The 25,941-nt window shown below is 39.2% G+C and overlaps 1 protein-coding gene across 2 annotated transcripts in view; it reads left to right on the forward strand.

Annotated features, from left to right (window-relative positions):
- FRY (FRY microtubule binding protein) overlaps positions 1-25,941 on the forward strand; it is a 186,051-nt gene that overhangs the window by 45,335 nt on the left and 114,775 nt on the right. For both annotated transcript variants that reach the window (XM_071804672.1, XM_065829999.2), the window contains 2 exons: positions 10,272-10,471; positions 23,778-23,831. In XM_071804672.1, coding sequence (XP_071660773.1) covers positions 10,272-10,471; positions 23,778-23,831 — 254 coding nt within the window. The remainder of the gene's footprint in view (positions 1-10,271; positions 10,472-23,777; positions 23,832-25,941) is intronic.

Genomic DNA, 25,941 nt, shown 5'->3' on the forward strand with positions numbered 1-25,941 from the left:
ACTGAGGGGTGACCTTATTAATGTTTATAAATATATAAAGGGTGAGTGCCATGAGGATGGAGTCAGGCTCTTCTCAGTGGCAAACAATGATAGGACAAGGGGCAATGGGATCAAGCTGGAACACAAGAGGTTCCACTTAAATTTGAGAAAGAACTTCTTCTCAGTGAGGGTAACAGAGCACTGGAACAGGCTACCCAGGGAGGTTGTGGAGTCTCCTTCCCTGGAGACATTCAAAGCCCGCCTGGACACATTCCTGTGTGACCTCACCTAGGCGTTCCTGCTCCAGCAGGGGGATTGGACTAGATGATCTTTTGAGGTCCCTTCCAATCCCAAACATACTGTGATACTGTGATGAGGTCAAGGAAGCAACTACAGTTTTAAAGATTTTTCTTCAATGTACTACTACACTTTGAAACATAACTAAACATGCCATCCTATTTGCTATGGTATGAAATAAGCAAGACTCTGTAGGAAATCAACTCTTAGTCGTTGAACAGTGGATGCATAGTAGGACTGTTCAGACTCTGCGATTTCAGAAGGAAATGATCTACAGGCTGCTTATTTTTGTGCACCAGTGATAAAGTACCACTCATGTTTGCACAAGTGCATTACAACACACCTGCATTTTCATTCATATGTGTACATTGCACAGAAACCATGTAATCCGTAACTGATGTGCTGTTTTCATTCCAGTGAAACACATCGGGTTTTTTTTAACAGCACGAACCAACATTTGTCAGTGGTTTGGAAGAGCAAGCGTGGACAAACAGACAATTCAGGGAGGGTTCCAGTACTAACATCTGAGGTAGCTATTGAAATTGGAATAGGACTCAGATGCAAGCATGTAATGTCTTTCTGTAGGAAAAAATAAAGAATTTATAATCCTATAAAAATTCCATCTTGTCCAGTCTCTTGACAGTTTTATTGTAAAACACTTAAGGGGAAAAGGAAAAGCATACTCTCTCTAAGGGAAAATGTGTAGTGAAGGAAGATGCAGGTCACATCCTCCCTGTTTGCTGCTCCCTCTTTTGGAAGTAACTGTTCCTTCTCTATATCAGACTGTTTTAGCCTTGTGCTTCCTCGGCACTTTTCCAGGTTCCCTAAAAATAATTCTTCCGCTAACACCCATCAACCACAGAACGTCAGGAATATCTTCATCTCCCTGTCTCTGAAAAGGAAAGCAAACCCAACAAAACATCTGTCTAAAAATCTTACAGGAAGCTATTTTCTGATCCAACAAAACCAAAGAGGAGGCTATTTTTTTTCCCTAGCACCTAAAAAGTATAAAATAAGAGTATGAACATCTTTACTTAAAATAAAATGTTGTTTAAGCTCTGTTTGAGCCCAAAGAAATTCTGGTGTCGTTTCAGAAATAAGCCTTTGTTTTAATTTTTAAAAATCAGTTAAAGTGATGATCTCAGTATATCTTTCCACTCTATGTGAAGTTTTTACTTTAGGAATAACTGGCAAATATAACAAAACTTGCAAATTTATCTAGAAAATATACCAGTATTTTGAAAGTATCTTGTTAATCTTCAGTCAGCCTTCAGAGAGGCAGCATGCCATTACCATATAAAACACAAAAAGTCAGAAGGTATTTATGTTTGATTTGGATCCCATCAGAAACAACACAGATGTTTCCTTTAGTAAGAAGTTTTCAAATTGTCCACGAGATTTCCCATGTCATTTAGCTTTTTCAGTCCTTAATCTTATAATAAACCAATCAAATTCTAAAAATCAGTGCAGCTAAAAATCTTTATGTTGCATGCCTAGATCCCCACATATCTTCAGCATGGTGGTGTGTGTAAACAAGGCAATAATGATCTAGAGGGAAAGGAGCAGAAAAAGAAATGGTGAGCAAAGAGAATAAGCAGGAAGGAGAATTGCTTTCCTGCCTCACTCAGATGTCTTGCAGGCTTCTGAGATGAGAGCTTAGAGAACATTGTTAAGCTGCTCAACCCTGACCTGCAACTTGGGAGAAAGAGAAAGGGAAAGTCTCCATCTTGCAGGATCATAGTTACTAGGAGCTTTGCCAAGTCAGTGAAAAGGACTTTAGAAAGTGGATGGACATATATGATAGGATTTCCTGTTTGTTTTGGCAGTCGTCAGTCTTGAATTCCCTGCATAGAGAGACACAGTCTCTCACGGGAGGAGAAAAAGTGGTCCACCCACCACTTTCCTCTCCAGGGTCCCCTGTCAGTGACCGGCAGTGCACAGTGAGGGTTACAGAGCCGAACACCTGCCTGCAGCACCTGGGATGCGAGGGCCAGAAGGTTGGTAGTGGCTCGTAAAGCCAAAGCCATTGTTTTAATCTTTCCAAGGTACCAGACTGAAGAAGATCCTTAGCTTCAAAGCTAACAGGCACTTCACCTTGTACATCCTTCTCAAATAAGACCTGTCAGTGTGTGTAAGGACTGTTCTGATGTTTTCCTGAGCTTGGGCATAATATCTATATTAAACTGCTTATTTCCTAATGGGGTTCACCTCAGAAGATGGCTGCTTCATGAAGATATGTGAGTAAAATGAGCATTTGAGTTCTTTGTAGATATGCAGAGAAGAGCATCCCCACAGCCTTAAGTCCTGAAATGATCAGTCTCACTGAGGATATCAGATGGTCTGTTTTAGGCCTGCTGTTTCATAACATCGCTGAAGACACTGGAAAATAATTGAAGAACGGCATGCACGTGTGCACGCACACACACACAAAAGGGGTTTAAGTCTCCTTTTTCTTGGCTAGTGCAGTTTGATTGGCCAAAGGTTACATTTTGCTGACAACTCTGCCACTTCTTAGTGGATGCACTGATCAGTCTCCTGTTGTCTGGCTTTGCTGTTCCTTGTGTTCACGTAGAATTTTCACTCTCTTGTTGTGGTAAAAGGGGTAGAAAGCATGGAGGAGGATTGCCCAGCCAAATCTGCAGGGGTTGGAACTGTCTTCTGTAGTTGAAGTATTCTGAAAAGAATGGCATAAATATATCTGAACCTGGCAACTGCATTTTTTCACAAAGTCTTCAGACAGAAAGAATTTTAAGTATTGGTCTTATCTCAGTTAAATCTGTGACGAAATCCTGGAATACCTTTATCACCGAAGAGATCACCTCCCTCTCTCCTCCTTCATACCAGTTTACACTAATTACTCTCCTGAGGCATGTCTCTTAAAGAAACAGAGGAATCTGAAATTTATAAAATTGCATTTTCTCCCTTATAGTTTAAGTATAATCAAGTCGTTTGAGAATTTCCATTTGGAAGAGCTTTTATCATCCCTCACCACCTTTTTGGAAATCCTTCCAAATCAGTTGTTGTTCACTTCAGACCAGTTTTCAGCATGAGATATTTTGCTCCAGAATCTTGATCTTCTTTTATACTTTTCACTGCTGATCTCATGGCCTCTTTTCTTTTATCTTCTAGACCAGATAATATTTCTTCTGGCACAGAGATTCATGGCTTTTGTTTTGCATGGAATTGTTGGGTTTTATCTTTGTTACACTGCACATCATTTACCCAGTTGGTCAACCACAGTAACTCTTCCTGAAGACTCCTGTATTTGGATTAAACAGGTTTTTGAAAGACAGGATGAGTTGGGATAATTTTATGTCATGTTCTTGTGTCCAAACAGCAGCACAGAATGACCTAGAGTCTTTTCCCAGTACTTACTTAAACAATACTTTTAGATAGATTTTTCAGAGTCTAGAGTTTTAAACTACAAGTTCACTGAGATTTCAGTTATGGGTAGTTTTGGAGAAAAAATTGTTCTACTACGGTGGAAAGTATGTTTGAGCTTTTTGCAATATAGGCTCTCTCATGCATTATTGTCTGTATGTGCCTGTCTGTCCTGTCTCAGTCTACATACTGCTGTCATTGAATGAATTTCTCACTGCAAAGAATTCCCTCACCTGCAAATGAGCATTCCCAGAGAATCAATTTCATGCAATATGAATATTTGCCTACATATTTTGTTTCCTGTTTATTTTATTTATTTTTTTTTTCATAGAGGAAGCTTTGCAGCAGTACATTCAGTTGAGTGTGGTATCAGTGCTCCACAGTTGATGCTCTCTGCCTGGGACATACATATGCAAACGATAATTACTGATCTCTCCATCCCATCCCTAGGAGGATGCGCGCCCCCGCTGGAAGTGTGCATGGATTCCAGCACCAGAGAAGCAAAACTGTGTCTGCAGTGCTAATGCTTGTGGCAGATTCATACTGCAGCTTTCATATGAACCTTAGAAATTGGCCATACAGCCACATTTTCTTATATTTATTTTAATAATTAGTTTAAATTGTATTTTGGTAAGCATGCAGTTGAGAAGCAGGGAGGGGTGTCTTAAAAAGGGTATATTTACTCCCTGTTTTATCAACTCTTTGAACAAAACCTGGAAAATAACGAGTAAACAAATATGTAGGCCAAGATTCGTATTGCACAAAATGGATTCTCTGTCAAGAGTTAGGCTTTGCAAATAGTCTGGATGTGGGACTAAGACGTGCACTGAATTCTTCCTGATCTTTCATTTTTGATTGTAAATTCACCTAAGACAGTGTCAGAAACACAAAAAGATCAGCCATTGGTAGCATCAATTGCTCATCATAAAGTCCTGTACTTTAAAGAACTTTATTTCCTATCGTATGTATTGCAAGTCATTAATATTACATTTTATTGGTTAACTTTATTCCGTTATGGTTATTTCTCATTGAAATATGCAAATGAATTATAAATTAGGAAAATAATACTTGCATTAAAGCAATGCTACTACTGCATCTTACTAATATTCTGGAATAACATTTTCCTTGGGAATCCTACAATTTCTTTCACCAAGATAAAAATGGAACTGCTAGGCTTTTCATTTGTTTCTTTCAACAAAAAATTCCCCTGAATTTTATTCTCTTTGTCTTTCAAGCTCAAACTAGTTGGGAATGATCTCCTTCAAAGGGTGAAACAGCCACCTTTTGGTAACCTTGGCACATGTACCATTTCTGTGCAAATGAAATTCTTCACACTTTCTTAAATAATGTGCTTTCATTTTAATATTATAATTTCAGCTTTAAAACAAAGCACATTTTCTTAAGAGTTATTTCAGCAGATATACAATTATCCTTGGAGGTATGTGTTTTATCCCTGACTCTTGGCATGGGAAAAGAAGAGATATTTTGTTGGTTTTATTGCAAGGAGTTTAAACTGTATGTATTTTTGGCCAAAATACCTTAGTTACAAAACAAAACCCATCCTGTGTTGTCTCCGTGCTTTGCATTTCTATACTAATTGCTTTCAGCTTGGATTGTATGATAATACGTGTGTTTGATATGCGTGGTTTGTTTATGTCGAACTCCATTATCCTGTCTCATGTTCTTGGAGTGCCTGAAGTAGTTTCGCTAATCTGTCAGCATAGTATGTACTTGTGGATAAATATAGACATGCAGCCACTCCGTGAGTGGTCATCATCATATGCTGAAGCTAAAAATTACCCCTTTGGTTATGGAAAGGCTGATCTGATCCGGAGGCCTGCTCAAGCTCACACATTGTAGGTCTTCAGCACTTGTCTGTTACAAAACAAACCCAAAAAACTAGAAGAAAAGTCTGCCTCAGTGCTGAAAAGTTTCTAGTGAAGTATGAACCCGGATTATGAAACAACTAATTTCCTTTTTTATTTTAGTTAGAAAAGAATTCTAACTTTTCTAACTGAAGGAGTGGAACATTTCAGGTATTCACAGGCTCATGGATATTACAGTGGCCTGTTGGAGAAAATCCAGCGTGATCAGCTTTATAAAGGGGCTCGGTAGGTATGAAAATACTGCAGATACCTTTTGATTTGTGTTTCTAGTTTTTTTGTTGTTGCTGAAGTGTAAATTTGACACAGATAACTAGAAAAATGCAGTCTCTGTTTCTTCTGCTTAAAGATACTGAAAATTCTGTGACTGTGCTTGGCTGAAGTTATATCCAGTGTAGCACAGACTCTTGGCTTGCGCATTGTGATTGTTCTGTTGGTTTGCTTCATCTTACAGCTTTAAGAAAAAATACCTGTAATGTAAATCATAGCAGAGACTCTCTTACAATAATTTAATTTTGTGCTCATCCCCGTTATCAGCTTAGTGACTGTGTATGTGTGTTAAAACTACTGTGCTTTTTTACAGCTATTTCTCTGATCAGGGAAATAATCAATACAGAAAAAAATGAGCAGTGATTTTAGTTCCGTAATCCTTTCTGTGGCAATAGTATATAGTTGTGGCAACAACCGTAAGTGATATTGCATTGCTGCTTCCGTATTTACTCCTTGTTTTGTTTTTTTAAAATACATAACATTTAGGAAATCTTACAGTTGTAGCATGAACTAAATGAAAATATTCTGTAGGAAAATAGTATCATTTGAAATACAGCTTATTGCAGGTACAGTTGAAAAATAGGGAACATATCTTGGAAACAACAAAATGGGTTGCTTGAGAGAAGTAGCTCTCAGGCAGAATTTCACCCCAAAATGGCACAGACATCTTACAGTTGATGAAGCATAGTTACTCTTTTTTACAGCTTTTCCTCGGAAAGGAGCTTTAAATGTGTATACAACTTTCTAAAACTGACCTACAGATTCCCTGCTTTCGCAGAGCCCTCAGGCATCAGGGTCATCGTGGTCTCCTGAATGTTCATCACCACTCATCCTCCTTGGGAATGACTTTACTTCAATGCTGTACTTCTGTGGTGACCAGTACACTACAATATGTTAGGAATTAAAAGTGGATGTTTTAGTGGGCCATTATGGTACTTCTCTTTGTAGAACACTTGTTATTAGAAATCAGACAGTAGAAATGTAATTTGTCAATGGAATAAATATTTAGAATAGAGTATAACCCCTTCCTCCCACCCCCACCAGATATCTTCTGCATAAGCTCGTACAAAACTATGTGTTGTAATTTCTCATGTAAAAATTATGCCTTTTATTTAATGGGGCAGTGTTCCACTGGCAAAACTAGACACATCACTTTTGTTGCTGTTTTTAACCCACATTATAATGTGTCAGCATAAAGCAACCAATCTTGGATGACTCTAATGCAGCTATTTCTTAAATTTTGAGTCCTTGATTTAGTTTTATGTCTCAGAGGCAACTTTTTTTTTTCTTCCTGAGCTTTGCAGGGCTCTCAATCTATGAAAAATAAATCTATTTTGTTAAATAGATGTCAGCATAGATGTCCGTGATAGTCTAGTCACTGGGCCAGATTCTAGTCACTGGGCCAGATTTTTGCAATGCAAATAGCAAGCATATGCAAATGCTTGAGATAGTGGAACTAAAAAGATGGATCAGAAAGCCAAATCTGTATATAGTAGTTCATGGCCAACTCATGATCAACTTGGAACCCTCACACTATTGGCAATGTTAACTTCCTCACTGAAATGCTCAGTTGGAGTTAGCAGCTACAAAATGATCTTTTAAAAATTTGAACTAAATCAGTGTCATATGTCAATCATTTCTATAACTGCTGTCATTGGTGTAGCAATGATAGATGTTAACCCCCAGGATATCCTTTTACTTTCCTTTGGGGAAAGGCTGTACAGTTTGATAGTTCAGAGGAGTGCTGAAATAAAAAATCTTGTTGCTGTGACAGATCTCACAAATAATTGCATTTCTCTTACAGTGTGTGAATAATTGAATTCTCAGTTGGATGTATGGGAATAAAAAAAGAAAAATAGATCAGCCAGTGTCACAAACCAAACACCATCGTTGTTAAAAGGCTTCCACTGACAATGACCATGTGGATGTAAATTCCAGTCCCAAAATCTTGGCTGAATGCCACAATGATTGAAGATAAGGTTGGCAGGTCTCACGTAATGCAACTAGGATTTCTTAAACTTAATTTCCTAAGGCTGTGAGGTGTGCATGATCCCACATGCCACCTTCCTTCCAGCCCTCCTCCTTCTCCCTGTGTAGTACATTTTGAACTTAGCAGCCAATTTAAACCAAAATTGCCTGAGGAAGAGAAGACAAGTTTGCATTTTATTTGATTCCTTCAGGAAGGAGCCTGTGGTAGCTGTGGTGGCCCAGCCTGTGGTGGTTGCAGTGGCCCAGCCCGTGGTGGCTGCGGTGGCCCAGGCTAGCTGTGGTGGCCCAGCCCATGGTGGCTGTGGTGGCCCAGGGTAGCTGTGGTGGCCCAACCCATGGTGGCTGTGATAGCCCAGCCTGTGGTGGCTGCATTGGCCCTGCCCGTGGTGGCTGCATTGGCCCTGCCCATGGTGGCTTCAGTGGCCCAGTGTGGCTGTGGTGGCCCAGCCTGTGGTGGCTGCGGTGGCCCAGGGTGGCTGTGGTGGCCCAGCCTGTGGTGGCTACGGTGACCCTGCTTGTGGTGGCTGCAGTGGCCCAGTCCATGGTGGCTGTGGTGGCCCAGTCTGGGTGCATTTTGCCAGGCAGAGGCACTGGCAGGCAGCTGCCTGCCCAGCTGGGGACCGGAGCTCCAGAGGGAGCTGGGAACGTCTGCTCGTGATGATGACAGGGGGAGGGCAGGGCTTTTACTGCACAAAGGACACAAATCCTTAAGAAAATTGGTTTCACTGCTCACAAAAAAGCCCATGTTTCCTAACTGAGCACTTGGCGATCAAACTGATTTCGTGGATAGTTGTGAGCCAGTCAAAACCACACATTCAGCAAATATATTAGTGATTGTAAAAGTATTGTCTGGCTCCTTCCTAAAGCTATTTGTGGAGAAATTTCCATTACCTAGTATATTTGATAGTGCATATAAATTTGCATCTGATCCTTTGCATCCCACTGTGTTCATACTTAAACTTTAGGAGAGCCAAGGTGATGACAGGAGAGAGGTAAAGCTGACACTCCTCCCTGGTGGCTCTTTTTTCGTTGCTTTGAAGTAGATTGTTATTCAGAACAACAGTGTATTTTTAGAAGCAGTTTTATATAATATAAATGCAGAACAGTTCAATGCACTTGGTTTTATGCAAAGAATCATAATGCCAACAAAACTCTGTGATAATGCTTTTGCCCTCAAAAATCGAGTGAAACTTTGCAGGAAACATCAATCGAAGTGGAAGAAGTGGTGCTGCTGTGCCAGAGCGATGTGTACCTTATCACTCAGGGGAGTTATTTTCTAAGTGAAGTATGGATGCGTTACTTGTGCAGAATAATAGCTAGGTGAACAAAAGCATTTCTGTGTTGCATTATAGTCATATAGTAGACTTCTAAACTTTGATTTTTCTAAAGGAAAATATGTTCTCTTTTCTGCAATGCACCTTTTTTATTTTTCAGTGCATGAATTTGGGGTCTGATTCTGCCACATCTTGAATACTCTCAAACAATAACATAGTCTTTGGGATTTATTTTTTTCATTTTTTTGCAACAATGAACTGTTAAAATGTTTAGGAAATATGCAAAATCTCATTTATTCTTAAAAGAACCTCATGTGATTAATAGCTCACAATTACTTTTAGTAGTAGTTGCAATTCTGTTCCTCAAAATGAGAGGCCAAGGGCATTAGATGTGCAGCATCCATCATTGTAGTTCATTCTTCTTTCTTTCTTTCTTTGCAACTTGGATACAACATACAACGAGACACTCTGGAATGCAATGCTATAGGGAAATGCTATAATGGTATTAGTTCACAATATTTTCCAGAGCTGGTATTGCATTAAAGCCCCTCTGCCCCATCACCAGCAGAGCTCATGGGTATTGCAACACCCGCGTTGCATTCAGAGGGGCTAATGGCCAGGCTCTGGCAATGCTAACAGAGGGTGCTACCAGTACTTGTGTGAAGACCCATTATAACTTTTATCGCCAATAAGAGTTAAACCTGAGAATTTTGTTTTGGAAATTTTATGCATAGAATGGTAATATTTGAATTAATCATGTTTCATTTTGTAGTACTTCAAATGATTTTTTTTCTTCATTTTCCCAGAAAAAAAAGTTAAAAGAGCAATAAAGAATAGATTTGTTATTTGACAGCTGGGTTAGGGGTATGGCCTACATCATAAAGAACAGGGAATTAGGATGTTATTCAAATAGTTTGGTGTCAGCAAGTCCTACCATGTAAAAAAAGGGGATTGAGTGTGCGCGGTATAGTAAACACGACTCAGTTTTAATACATAAGATTTCATCTTTGATTTCTTCTTCCAGTCTAGATTATGTAAATTTTACCTATAACTATACCATGGAAATTGTATTTATGTATTGTGTGTATCTTTGATTATCAACTGTTCTCCAGATTTGCTCTGACGGTTTAGTGGGTCACTGGAAAAGCTAAGATATGTTGAATTGTCCACAAGTAAAAGTGACTTTTCTGCATTTCAGCTTCTCCAGTTGGTAACGGATACATCAAACCACCTGTTCCACCTGTTTCTGGTACACAGAGGGAAAAAGGACCTCCAGCCATGTTGCCTATCAATGTTGACCCAGACAGTAAACCAGGCGAATATGTCCTGAAGAGCTTGTTTGTTAACTTCACTACTCAGGCCGAACGCAAGATTCGCATCATCATGGCAGAACCTCTTGTGAGTAAAAAGAAACTCTAACTACATATGTACTTTACTTTGAATTTATTTTTAAATCAGGCTTGCTTGCTATGCAATGCAGAATATTTTGCTTGTAATCTGCGTTGGAGTTTGATAGTGTTTCCCAAACTGTAAGATACGCTACTATGGCAATAGGTTGTGGGAGGGGGCAGTGGTATGTAAGATATGCCAAAGGGGTGACATGAAAAGGAATGACTATTTTATTTCTCTTTGCAATATGGGCATGTGTTAATGTGACTGAGAGGCAGAAGGGGTGTCAGCCAGCAAAGATTTCACTGCTGGGAGGGTGGTCACTGGAATCAAAATAGATTAGAAATTGTTGAAATATGATTAAAAAAGTATTTCTGAACATTACTGGTTTTCAGCTAAAGCATGAAAATGAGTAGCACTGCTGGTTCTTATTTTAGTACTGACAGTAGTAGATTTCATAATCCACTGAAGCGCTATAGCACCTATTTTCCAGATAGAAAAAAGCACACAATATTTGAAAAAGGAGCTGCATTACAAGGTCTTGTACAGGGAGAGAACTGCCATTATTTATATTTTGGGCAAATTTAACATACAGGTGTGTCTGTTGCAAATTGCCTTATGCAACTGAACTTCTGGGAGTCTGCTGTTTTAACTTGAGACTATATTTTAAATACATTCTTGTTATTTTGATTAGGGAAGAACAGTTCCGTAATCTATATTTTAGTTCTGACAAGGTAAAAATAATAATTAAAAAACCCTTGTATTTCTGAACAGTAAGAGAATTTGTATAATATCTTGTAATATTTTTATTACAAAGCACAATATAGAGTACTTAGTTCCCTATTTTCAAATCTGGATGTTCTAAACAGTAAGGTTGTCCTGATTCAGAAGCACTTGATGCATGGAAAGTTTTTCCAGGTTTTCCTCTGAAACGTTAGGTAGCTGTGAGATGACAGAAGTATCTTACGTAGTTTGGAAATAGAACAAAAAAAAAACTGACAGGAAGGAATATTTGGACAAAGATCCAGTTTATTCTTCTTTCATGAATCTCCTCCAAATTGCAAAAAGTAGAATAAACTGACAGTCATAGTGTAGGTCCTTTAAAAAGAATGCCAGCAGCTATTTGTTACCACCCGGTCTTCATGTGGTGCACAGTGAAGATCTTTAAAATTTTAAGACAAAATGGGTTGTAAAATTCTTTGACAAGATCAGGGGAACAATGGAAAGATCAGGACTGAGAGCGTAATTTCCTTGTGGCACCCCTGTTGTTCTAAACACTAACCTCTGCATTTCATGTAATATTTCAGACATAGATATGAACCAGTGACCCTGGCTTATTCCCATTTCACCTTGCATTACGGTGATTTTGAGTTGTTGGGTTTTGACATATTATTTTTGTTGCTTTGTGAAACCATAAATATCAGAATGTTGATCTTATCTTATTCCAGAGGTGGTTCAGTGACAATTTATTTGGTAAATTCAACGCAGATTGTAATAATATGACAGGAGACTGGAATGTCACCCTCTTGTCAACATTTTCAGAACTTATTTCTTACAGGGGTCTAACACTAACAATAATTCAGCGACATACTCACGTCTTATTAATACCAACAGGACTTACAAGTCACGTCATCCTGCTGTTTGAGGGTGACTGTGACAAATGGGTAAGCAGGTTTTTGTAGACATTCATCAAAATTATCTTGAAATAATTAGGTTGTAAAGAAGGATGTGACAAAGCAAATGGCAAAAATTATGCTGGAATAATGGCTAAGAATTTAAGTCCACCGTTTTTGTGGGGTAGCTGTTGGATGTTCAGCACCTTTGTTCCCACATTTCTGCTCTGCTGACTAGAATTGTGACCAGCAAGTCTGGAGGATTTGCAAGACAAAGATTATAAATTGGCGGTGCAGAGCCACCCTTTGGCCTTTTTTCACAATAGGTAGTCAAACGGTGAGCACTTTGAAGATTCTGTTCCAATTAAACTCAAATGTACTTCAAAGAAAATCAAACATGCAAAGTGCTCTAACACTGAGGTGTTTCTAGCTTGAATTCTCCAAGTCATTACAAGGCATGACAGTTTAATTTTATAATGAGTGATGAATACTTAAGATATCTTTTAGAGAGGCTAAAATGATCTGTTTATAATGTAATTGCTTTTTCTTTTCTTTTGTCACAAAGTCTAGCTCATTTTCAAGCTCTGAAGTGACTATGGGATTAAAAACTCACTGATGTATTTTTTACCTAGATATTTATTTTCATACACACATTTTGCCTGCTTATTCTTTCTGGTTATCATTACTGTTGCTTTTATGAATTTTCTCTCAGTTTCTTTGGGTTCCATGTGCCTGTTTGATGTATCCATCTCTTTCTTTTGCAATGTACACAGAGCCCAACTGTAAATTACAGTGATCTGATAACTGTGGTGGAAAACCAGGATTGTGTCCCGCCATGAGTTGCAGATGGTAGCAAGGCACAAAACATTTTTGCTTTTTCGAGGGCAGCAGCGAGGGGCACAGCACCAACCCCTCCTGCAGCCCCATCGAATCTTGGCTGGCAGAGCAGGATTCCAGCGGCAGAGAAGGCAGAGCACACGTCACCTACCCCTCCTGCTGCCTTGGCTCTCCACTCAATCTGATTTGACATTTTGGTTACTGGATTTGGCAGTGATCGTCATTAAAAGTGCATTCCCAGTTAATGTTTCCTAGACACGACTCTAAAGTCGACTATCTACTGCTAAGTCTTCAACAAATTGGAATGGAAGCCTTTTGTTTTCAGATGTGGGGTTTTTTTTGCTTTGTCTGGATAATATTTTCTTTGGAATTCCAGGTCAATTTTTTCACCTCTTTGGTGTCTCTGAAATATGACAAACATTTCAATGATTGCATTAAGGTCACAGTTATGTGGCTAATTTTTAATGATTAAACTACTGTACCCAGATTGTCGAGTTATATTAATCCAAAAGAAAGGTATTTGACAGCAGGATTAATTAAAAGAGATTTACCAGTTTGCAAAATTAAATTCACATAAATGAAATGCAAATAATTTCTTCTTGATAACCTTTAATAATTTCCTACCTCTTTTCTGTAAATAATTGTTCTCCTTTATAATGAATATTAGGAACTTTTCCTGAAGACCTTTTTTCACAGCTGATTACATTCCTGTTACATTTTTATCAGTTTATGTTGTAAATCTTCTTTGCATTGCTTCACTTACAAACAAAATTTGATATTTTATTTCTACTGATTTTTTTTCAAGCAATGGTGACCTTAAAATGAAGCTAGAATGAGGAAGACAGGGAAATGTTTTTGCCAGTTCAAATGATAAAATTATTTAAGCATCTTAACACTGTAAGGAAGAGACTCAGAAAATAGTTCCCTTTTTAGGACTGTTGATGATCACTTAGGGTAATAATTCATCCTGTGCATACTGATCAGCCTAATCTTTAAATACAGCATTCAGCAGTACTTACACACAGCTGTAGACATTGATAAAACATAGTGAGCTACAGGCATTGACAGTGGTAAATGCTTAATTTAGCTGTTGGTAAACTTTCATTATGCTTTTGTCCAGGAAGCATCTTCTTTTCCTGAGCTTGTCTAAATTCAGGATCTCTCTGAATACTGAACTCAAGAACAGAATTTACTCATTATAGGATTGGGCGTTTCAGCATATTCATGTATTCTGCCTATCAGTTTCTCCTTTTACTAGGTAGGTTTTATCCCACCCACCAGGGGAAAAAAACTGAAAACAGCCATGTGGTTGATACTAGTGTATTTATTACTTCATTACTTCCATTTCATTACAAGCTCAAAGACATTAAAATATAGACCTATTTCAAATCAGGGCTGGTGATTGATAACAGCCCAATAGGTGGTTAGGAAGATTCTGAAAGGACAAGAATAATGAAGTTTGGTTTTGCGAAGACTGAACAACAAATGTATCTAGTGGCACTGCTGTCCGCTTAGCTTTGACCTAGGCTTCACTTTCTCAAGGCATTACAGAAGACAGATGATAAGAACAGACTTGGAAGAAAAAGAAGTAGAAGTTTTCTTTGTTGTTGTTTTTGAGCACAGGGCTCTGATAACCACTAAGATTTATGTAGGCTATAATAATACCAAGCAGTTTTATCATACAGCTGTAGTGTAGAATTTTCTGTTTTACATGGACTAAAATTCCAGCTGCATCACAAGAGGAATGACTCCTTTGTTGTCATCTATAATGACACACATTTGCATTATGTATTTTTTACATTTTAAGTCCTCCTGAATAGTTTGGCATACACACGGCCTTCTGACTCCTGTTTATTCACAGTGCACAAATAGGGGTTACTATAAGAAACAAGTAATGTCATGGAAAAGATGAAAGCTGAACTGCCTTACTCTGTTCTAACTATCCACTCTATATACATATGACCAGATAAATTGAAGACAACTTAATATTTTAGTAACTTTATGTAGATATATATTGAAAATGCTGTTCTTTTTAACCCATACAAGCATCCTCGCTAGGACCTTCCTCTATAAATGCTACCAACATGCCAGATTCCCAGTGTCATCTGTCCTTAGGCACCTCTGTGTCACTCAAGGATTCTATCACTCATCATTAATACTAATTAAGGGAGTGGAGCATCTCCCTTATGAGTACAGGCTGAGGGAGCTGGGTCTCTTTAGTTTGGAGGAGAGGAGACTGAGGGGTAACCTTATTAATATTTATAAATATATAAAGGGTAAGTGTCATGAGGGTGGAGCCAGGCTCTTCTCGGTGACAACCAATGATAGGACAAGGGGCAATGGATACAAACTGAAACACAAGAGGTTCCACTTAAATATGAGAAGAAACTTCTCAGTAAGGGTAACAGAGCACTGGAACAGGCTGCCCAGGGGGACTGTGGAGTCTCCTTCTCTGCAGACATTCAAAACTCACCTGGACACATTCCTGTGTAACCTCATCTGGGTGTTCCTGCTCCAGCAGGGGGATTGGACTGGATGAGCTTTTGAGGTCCCTTCCAATCCCTAACATTCTGTGATTCTGTGATTCTATAAGCACCTCAGCAGCTCGCCTCACAGTAACTGAAGTGTGTCCTGCTTAGTGCTTCCCATGGAGGTTGAGATACTGAGCAAAGAGTGGGATCAGGGCAAGTTCTGTACCAGAAGCAACTGTGAGTCTCTGTCATGCAGCCGTGTCTCAGCGCTGGGAGGCTGGTAGGATTCCTGTCCTGCGTGATCAGAGGGTCTTCTGGATGTCTGCGTCCAGACATGCGTTCTGCATTTTACTTTTCTGTACCTCTGGGTCTGGTGCAAATCCTGTATTTTCATTCCCAAGGCTCACAAATGTAGGAAACTTTTCCAACCCTTCCCAACCTCCCTGCTTTCATAGCAGTTTACCAGTTCTGTGTAAATATACTAAAAGAAGGAACCTCATCCGCTGCTTGGAACACAGAAATCCCCTAAATCCTCATAGCATTGCTTTCACTGTGGGCAGGAGGCTTCACTGAAGGTGAGGACGGTGCTGTCATAATAACTTGGAGAATGTGGTGAGCTCTAGAGGGAAGCTGTCCATCCCGCATTCTCTACAGGAAAATAAACAAAAGCAAAAAACACAACACATTTCCTGCATTTGTTACTGTGTCTTTCTTGCACAGAAGAAATAACTTTCCTCATCATAAATCAACTGGAGTAAAACTCTTTGCATATAGGACTGAGGTGTCATTTAACTTATCTGTTCAGGGAACAAAGATGTATTAAATCATAGAGTCACAGAATAGTTTGGTTTGGAAGGGACCTTAAAGACCATCTAGTTCCAGCCCTCCTGCAATGGGCAGGGACGTGTTCCACTAGACCAGGTTGTTCAAAGCCCCATCCAACCTGGCCTTCATCAGGGTATATCCAGGTCAGGGAAGCCCATCTCTCACCCTCTTCACCGGCTCTCAGAAGTAATGTCAGAGATGGAAAGGAGAGAACAGTAGCATTCAAGTCACACGCTTTTGACTGTAGTGACTTAGTCTCCTAAATCTATTTAATTTACCACTGGATCTTTTAGTGTTTCTGCTGTCACAAAAGCCTTCTCATCACAGAGATTTTTTAAATATGTATTTTGGCTGATGAAGACTACCTAGCTGAAACACATTGGTAAACAGCTGAAACAGGGCTTTGGATAACAGCTTCATGCAAAGGTTTTACGTGGATGAGTAAGTCCAGATCTCCATAGTCTATTGTTCTTAGAATACTAAAAATAAGTTACATATGAATCACTATATCAAATGCTTTTTCAGAGCATCATGTTTATTCCAGTCCCACAGGCTCATAGATGAAAGATCTTGGACTCTCATACTACCTCTCATGACACCCCTCTTGACTGAAGCCTTATACACAATATCATAAATTATTAGAGTATGACTCCAGAAAGCCTTCTTCCTGGCTTCATGTTGAGAGCAAGGTGAAAATAGTGTTTTTATGGGGTATAGCTTGCTCTAGGTGTCTGTATTTTGAACATGTTCTTTTTCCTGTTATGGAGAAGCATTTTTATGTCTTGGAAAGCAACCTCTAATTCAGTGGGTTTGCTTCTTTTTTAGGCCACTTGGAATTTACTCCACTTCTGTGTAGTATTAGTTCTATTAATTTGCTATGTCTTTGGCTTGTTTGGCCATTTTTTCTGATATACCAGTTACACCAGAGTAAACATTTTCATGACCAAAATTCCTGAGTGCCTGCATTTAAATTTTGCTGGTAGACAGCATAGGTAAAAGATGCCTTTTGCAGAGAATGTAATAATAAGACAAAAATCAGCCTGTAATGCCTGATGGGATGCCATAAGCAGAAGAATAGACTGAGTAATACTGAACCTGTTTTCTAAACATGCACCTTTCATTTTTTTAATGCAATAAATATAATGATAAGTATGTTTTTGACCTGAGCTAGCTAAAATACTTATGAGAGATGTAGAATATTTCTACATATATTTCACATCCAATTAAAATATGTTTTTCTTCTCCATATGAAATACCATGTGCAATTAGCATTGCTTTTTTACTGAGTTTTCCAGAGCTACATGAAGTTCATCAAAGTTTTCTGTAACATTTTTGAAGTCTATAATTTTGTCTTATGTGGAGTTGTGGTATTTTCTTGAAGCTGTATTATCATATATTTTTGAATCGTGTTTGCATTTAGAATTTCCTTTTGGTGCATGCTTAGTATTTCGGAGGTTAATAAACCTGTTAATAAGCCTGTTTATTTTTATTTGTGTACTATGGTCACTGACACAGTCTCTCTTAAAAGAGATATTTAGCAGCTATTTGTTGCTGAGCAGAGCGACAAGAGAAATCATAGTTTGTTGTCATCCACTGAACTGGCAATTTATATTTTCATGCACAAGGACCCGCTGACTTGCAAAGAACGGTTGTGAAAGCAGGACGCTAATTACCTGTTTCATAGAAGTTCCAGGTGGGGACATTTGAGAAACTATCAGAGTAAGCAGATTGTGCTTTTGAGTCAAAAAAGTTGACTTTCTTAATTGGTTAGGTATAAATTAACTAGTCTTTGTGAGGTGGGGATGGAATTCCCAAACAGTAAAAAATAAGAGGTGAAAATTATTTCCCAGAAGTTTAGAACTATTTTCAGTACAACAGTATTTTTATGGGACCATAGACTGTTCTATCCATTTTTGAGAGGGGGAAAAAAGAAGCAAACACTTGCAGGTTCAGCTGCATGGACGCGCTCCAAGCAGGATCTGCAGAGGGAGAAGGCAGGAGCCCCAGTGCAAATGGGACAGGGACCAGAGAGACAGACTGGCCCCTTCAGAGGAACAGGCTGGTGGGGCAGCTGGGTCTGAGGGACAGGTGCTCCTCCGCAGAATAAAGTTTTGGCTGCCCAGCCTTTGGAAGCAAATTGGCATTGTGGCATTTTCTTGACACAAAGACAGGCTTAGACACCACACCAGCACAAGATTGATGGTGATATGTTTTCTGATCTTTGTGCAGAATAACCAATGGCAAAATAAAAAATTTAGCATGCTTGATCAAGCTATTTTTGGAGCAGACTTTTTCCCACAAAACACCACCTTCCCTTCCTGCTAAAAAGAATACAATACAAAGATGTTTAATTTATTTTGGGGCTTACGTGATGATTTATCCTAAGCAGGACAGAATTACACATGGGGACTTTTTGGTGCTTAAGACTGTGCTTACAAGCATTTTGTATATATTTTAGCTGTAGTAGTTGAATATGTTCTATGTCTACTCCATTTTACATGAAGAAGTCCATTCTCGTGCTGTTTTCCTCTGGTAACTCTTCCATCCCAGCAGACAACTCACTGTGGCTGCTTTTTAGCATGCAGTGCAGAAGTTATATTTTGTGTCAAAATATCCTTGCCCTTACAAAACAAAGTGCTTTATCTCAGTCAGTAATACAGTCCGCAGTCATTGTTCGGTAGGAATAACACGCCTAATGGTTGCTGAGGTTAGGAATAACTTTTAGGGGCATTATATACCATTATGGTGACATAGTGAAGCTTAATATGCACTACAACATCCTTTTGTTTTCATGTTTCCCTGACCACTCAGTTCTATGACAGGTGGTCAGGAAAAGCTATTCCTCTGTAAATTTACCCAATTGTATTTGTGTAGCAGCCCTGAAAAAGCATTAATATATTAGCCATTAGAGAGAGCTAAGAGTCTCTGGAGAAATGTTTTAGTGTGCCTATGTGAATAGGGGGTTTGACTGATATCTTATTTTTTAGCTAAATTATAAATATTATATTTAGTTAATGTGTGCAAATGTGATAAAATATACATTTGCCATTGCACATTCAATTTATTCTGTTTTATTATGTTCTATTAGTGTTTTCCCAACAGCAATAAGGCAGAGGAAGGAAATTAATTTTTAGGTGGGCATTTTGTTTTGTAAGCATTGGCGGTGCAAAAAGCTTCGAGAGCGATATTGAAAAACGGTAGCTTCGAAGATTAAATGCAAAATTTTCTTTGCTGATCTTTACTCCTTATCTCTAACGTGTGTTCATATCATGGGAGTTTCCAGTGTGAACAAATACAGAGTACACAATTGAAGGCAACACTTCAAATAAGAAATAAGGATGTTTAACTTACTGATTAAAAATGGAAATGTTATTACTGAGAGTACATTCTTCTGAAATTTTCTGATGTTTTTTATAGCCCAGAAAGCTACAGGCTCTTTCAGATAATTCAAAACTTTATTTATTCATATTTTGTCATTGTAGGCTTTGGCTCCAAATTCAACCTACCTATTCATCCGAGATTTTGAAGACATTTCTGTAGAATGAATTATAGCTACAGAGACTCAGAGAGAGTCAACGCGTAGTAGAAAAGGGCCTCTTTGCCATTTCTGAATTGAGTGGGCAAGGAAATTTAAAAAATTTAAAAAAAAAATAGTGCCTTGAGGCTGAAAACATTTTTAAGATTTTTTAAAAAAACTTTAAAATAAGCATATCTCCAGGGTAAGCAGACTGCTATGGAATCTGTTACTCTGAAGCGATTTCACTTTATTAGACCTTTTAACCTTGCCTTCACCAGTCCTGAACCTTTGGTATATAATGAAAATATCTACCATGCATATAAATATATTTTATATAGTAGCTGCCATAGCAACAATGTTGAAAGTACTGTATAAAATGAAATGCTAAGATTTGTAAGTATATCAAAACTAGGTGATCTGAAATAGGCAAGTTGTTTACAGTAGATGAGAAGAAATGATTGTATAAAGAAAAAAAACACTGTTTTCAAAGGACACATGAAGCGCATGCACGTGGCTGAGCTGACCTCAGATTTACTCAGCAGTGTCTTCCTGACAGGGTCGCTTGTTACGCTCATCATGCAAGCGATCTTCTGAGTAGCGAGTGAGGATGCGAGGAAGTGGCCTCCAGTTGCGCCAGGAAAGGTTTAGATTGGACGTTAGGAAACATTTCTTCCCGAAAAGGGTTGTCAGGCACTGGAACAGGCTGCCCAGGGAAGTGGTGGAGTCACCATCCCTGGAGGTGTTTAAAAGGTGCTTAGACGAGGTTCTTATGGACATGGTTTAGTGCTAGAGTTAGGTTATGGTTGGACCTGATGATCCTGAGGGTCTATTCCAACTGAAATGATTCTGTGATTCTATGATTCTTCTATATTTTAGAAGCACTTAGACACAAGAAAACATATTTGTGTCTGGCTCTTTATATTTATTCAGTTCATTACCTATTCAGTACTCATCCTTAGTAGTAAAGGGGAATAACTTCTACTTTGAGTTCTCTTCAGTCTCCAAGCCCCAAATACAATTTTCTGTGGTTATTGCCACTAACCGCAGGGCTGCAATGAGTTGCTCTGACATGGGCACCCCACTCCCGGGTGGGGGGGTATGTGCAGAGGCACTGGGCTGCCCGGGGTCTGTATGAGTCCCACCAGGCTAAGCCATGGGTGCTGTGGCCGCAGGCAGGACAGTGGCTGCAGAAAGGGACAGTGGCCGCAGGCAGGACAGTGGCTGCACTACACTGGAGAAGAGTCAAGGAAAAAGCAGCGAGGGCAGCAGCCCAGACGGGGGAGGATAGGGAGGCAGAGGCAGCTGCAGCAGCAGCTGTCGCCTGGCAGGAGCACAAGGAGAGGGCAATTGGCACGAGCAGCAGTAGATGCAGGATGGGATGAAGGGAAGAAAAAGGCCTCAGTTAAAGCCCTAGGCTCGAGACATTGAGAAGTTAAGGTAGCAGAACCTTTCCTGGCTTTTGCTAGGTGTCCTTGGCTGATCTCCATCCCTGCTGCTTTCTGCTGCCACCAAGTCTGTTACACAGCCTGTGAATGGTTTCCTTAGTTGAATGTACCACAGTTTGGGAAGCCCTGATCTAGTTGCCTATAAGAGGGCAAGAGATGAGTTCTTTTACCTTCTCAAAATGGAGAGATCTTCACTACCTCAGAAGCGTAGCCCCTGGGGAACATCATCAGAAACTGAAGTTATTTGTGAGGTCTGTGTGCTCCCAGAGACAAGGGACAGGTGACTGGGACATTTGCAGGATTGCAGTCCCAGGCCTGAGTTCCCGGAGCATGATTCGTCTTGTTTAATTGTGTCCACCTTACAGATAAGCATGTGACAAATAATCCCATACCTCATTTCTGCCTGAAACACTGAATGCATTTCTGCAGGATTTCGGATACTTCTCTGAGAGCCAAACATTGCAGTGTCAGGCACAGGAACACAAAGCTTATGGATGCTGAAGCACTTTTTATTGAAACAGAGCATAAGAAACTTCTTCTCTGTGGTAACACAAGTCTTCTGTGATAGAATCAGATATTTAATTAAAAACAAAAAAAAAGGTTGTGTGTTAGTTTTGTTGTTTTTTTCTTCTTGTTGTTGTTGTTTGTCTTTTTTTTCTAAACTGCACTGATTGCATTGATTTGTCCAGGACCCATGAAAACTTAAGAATCTTTTTCCTTTGGAATAAGTTGAACACTACTTTTGAAATATTATCTGCTATCCTTTTCAGTGTGCAACAATAAACAAAAGAAGTATTGTCCTCCCATGGGGCAAGACTAGGTAGGGTAGCACCGAGTTACTGACTGAGGGGGACACGGGTGGGGTGGTGTCACGCGTCTGATTCCGAGCTACAAGATTTCACTGTGTCTGTTCATTACCAACAATCTGTCATAAAGTTCTAATTAGTAGTTGTTGTGCCCTTAGTGTAACCCTGAGGAGTCACTTTAGAGTGACGATGAAAAATATTAATGACTGTCCTGGATAAATCAGTGACGCAGTAGAAAACATTTTGTTGATTTTTCTATTTGGAAGGTAGTCAGGGGATACTGCGGTCACCCTGCAGCCACCCTCCTTGCCAGCTGGCATTACAAATGGATAAGCATAATTAATTTCAAAATCAGTCGGCAGATTATACTGGACAACATTTTCTCCAGAGAGAAACGTTAAATAATAGAAATCTTTGGACTGCCTCAATTCTTTCCATTCCATTGTCTTAGCAGTTTTACAGATTTCTTTGTTTTGTGTCTCTCATCCCTTGGCAGTGATGGTATTTTGCCTGATGCATTAACAGATGCTGATGAGTGTAATAGTTTGCTGAAAGCTGAACAGCAAATCTCATGCTGAGCTGGTGGGAGAGGCCCAATCTTGCAGCTGTAGGAAAAGAGATGCGTGATTTACAGAAGAATAAGGCACTGGCACATTTCAAACACCAGCAAGAGTAGTACAGTTCAGTGCAGAATCGTGACCATGACGGTGACATATTTGCCAGACTGTCATCTGCCTTCATGTATTCTTTATTTTAATTGTGGTTTAAGAGATTCTTGTTTTGTATACTGTTGCTTATATCTAGAATCCTGAACTATGTACTTCTACATGCCTCAGAAATTGAGCCTGCTTGGCAAAAAAAGCTGTAAAGCTGAATGGATGTTCACATGAGGGGACTCAGATTTCTGAACTGGGCAGTTCCCTTTGGCCTCCCCAGATATTCTGAGAATATATCCTGAAAATTTGCTTCTATTAAAAAAATGCTGCCTTTCCTTTCCTTTCCTTTCCTTTCCTTTCCTTTCCTTTCCTTTCCTTTCCTTTCCTTTCCTTTCCTTTCCTTTCCTTTCCTTTCCTTTCCTTTCCTTTCCTTTCCTTTCCTTTCCTTTCCTTTCCTTTCCTTTCCTTTCCTTTCCTTTCCTTTCCTTTCCTTTCCTTTCCTTTCCTTTCCTTTCCTTTCCTTTCCTTTCCTTTCCTTTCCTTTCCTTTCCTTTCCTTTCCCTTCCCTTCCCTTCCCTTCCCTTCCCTTCCCTTCCCTTCCCTTCCCTTCCCTTCCCTTCCCTTCCCTTCCCTTCCCTTCCCTTCCCCCTCCCCCTTTCTCTTCTCCTTCTGTTTTTTTCTTTTTGGGGGTGGGGGTAATACAGCCATTTTTTCCACAATCATCTTCCTTAAAAATGTACGATATGATATTTGTTTCTTCTAAAACCCACCTTTCCTTCAGTATATGCTGCATGATGCACTACATCATGTAGCTAAATTGATCTCCTTAGTTACATTTCGGAGGAAATACTGACTGCTTTTATAGGATTTTGAAGGAATTTATCGTCATAGCGAGGACCAGGTAACTCAGGTGTAATAAATGGTTAATCCTTCTCTTTCTTGGAGAGGCAAAAAAGACTCTGTCACTATTAGGTCATAGGTATGCAGAGGTCTTCTTTGCATATGAAACAAACAGTATCTCTAGCATGAAACGGATCAGATCAGGAAGCAAATTAAGTGAGTAAAAGTCTATCAGAAAAATAATAGAGTTAATGGAATATATCATAGTATTGATATTAATACATATTTAATATATTTTCTTTTAGGAGAAGCCACTGACCAAATCTTTGCAACGAGGAGAAGACCCCCAGTTTGATCAAGTAAGACACTTGAAATTACATTATTTCTGTTCCTCAGGCTGTAGGACAAATGCTTGAAAGGCAGTTTAGTGACCTTATGTTGTTGTTGAATACTGCAAAAACAGTATCACTCAACGCACTTTTGTAGAATGATGAGTGCTTTGCCTAACCATCCCTGATTTTAAATTAGGAGGACTTTTCCATTGTTTTCAAGCTCAATATTGTTTTTCTATTAACCTCTTGCTTTTTAGAGTGTATTAGGCAAATGTATTATTTCCTGGCTGTTTTCCATGATGGAGGTTTTGAAGCAAACTTGGTATCTTTTCAGAATATCTGGGTTTTGAAACAGGCATGTGACCTTCAGTCTTCCTTTTGTGAGGTTTCTTGTATGGTTAATGTGAGAGCCTTTAGAATAATTGTCATTGCCATCAGTCTCATCAGTCTATTTTGACTCTGTATCTGTGACCCAGCATGACTTACATGTGTGCTGCACTTCACACAGGCTGCGCCAACCTGTTGTATTTAAAATTAAGCATAAATTCAGTTGTCAAGATAAATGCCTATATATGACAAGGTAAATAATGATTAGAGATAAACAATTGACAGAGGAAAATAATTTAAAATAGAGTTTATATCATGAATTAGATTTTATTTAATAAAGCAATAAAATTGTAATTAATAGAATGGAATTTGTATCTGGCATTACATTCATAATTTGATTATGTAAGGGAAATGGGACAAGTATAAAAATAAAACCAACAGCAATATACACACCTTTTAATGACGGCATAAGAAAATTTTTTTTTTGTCAGCAGTCTGTTTCTTAAAAAAAACGGGGGGGCCATCTAGAGAAAATTCCTATGTAAGTAACCTATTTTTGAGGTAAAGAATGGTAAGTGTTAAAGAGTTCAGGTTGCATAAAGAATGCAAAAGCTTACTAAACTCATTCACAACTAAGAGGAGACATAAACCCAAGTTGTATCATAAACAGCAAAGTTATTTGCTGCTCTGCCATTCCTGCCCGAGCTGCCATTGCTGCCACCATTGCTGCCACCATTGCTGTCACCATTGCTGCCACCTCCATGGTTGCGTGCACAGCTGTGCTGCCAGCCATGCCAGGAATACAGGACAGAAAGACACAGCAGAATCAGCAGCAACAGCAACAACTCTGAAAGCAGCTGCTTCTGCTGTGCCATAAGCTGCAGGTACCGTATTGATTATCTGAACTTTGGGAGAGCAGTCGGGTATGAGTAGGACTTTGGAACCTCGAATTAATTTAACATATATTGAGATACATGGCATCCAAACCAGAGATGCTGTCTGAGATCCCACTGGTGCTTACAAAGGCTCGCTTCATAATTTTAGCTTGACAAAGCAACACTTTCTAGGTGTTTTTGTAGCTGCTTTTTGGAGAGGGGCTGCCTGCTCACAGGGCTGTTCAGAAACAGCGGCGAGTGGCAGGAATTCTGCGTTGCACCCTGCCCACCTTGCTGACCACATAGACCCCGCAGGGCAGCCGGCCGCTGGAGCCTGAAGGAGCCTGCTTTGTCAGTACTCCTGAGCCGCCTAATGAAATTTTTTGTGGTATTCTGACCTTAATTTTATATATATGGTTTTTTTCCTTCCTGTTGGAAGAGTGTCACACATAAATGGGAAAGAAAAACAAATTAAACCACCCAAATGCAAACCTTGTGATGCTGTTCCTTCAGTGTGTTAAACAAACACATAATGGGTGGCCATGATTTGATTAAATATTCATGGTTAAACAAATTGTGGCCCTTTACAAGGAAGCATTGGAAGACTCATGCTTCTCCAAGTTACTGGTAAGTAGACAGCAAACTGAACAATTAAATCAAGATCACTTAATGAGAACAGGAAATGGTTTCTAGAGTGGAACAACTGTGTATTTCCTACTGTAGCAATTTAGTCTGAATCCTGGGGGGAAAAACAAACAAACAAACAAACAACACAACAGATGCAGACAAAAAACAAAGGCAAATTTTGTTATACACAACATTTTATATATTTCTAACTGCATATCTAGAGTGCTACCTGAGTGTAGAGTTGACAGAAAACAATAGAGCTGAGATTGCCTGAGACATCCTGTCAGAAAACCTTGTTTTCAGTTCCT

The sequence above is a fragment of the Patagioenas fasciata genome, chromosome 1, assembly GCF_037038585.1.
Source record: "Patagioenas fasciata isolate bPatFas1 chromosome 1, bPatFas1.hap1, whole genome shotgun sequence".
In the NCBI taxonomy this organism is placed as follows: Eukaryota; Metazoa; Chordata; class Aves; order Columbiformes; family Columbidae; genus Patagioenas; species Patagioenas fasciata.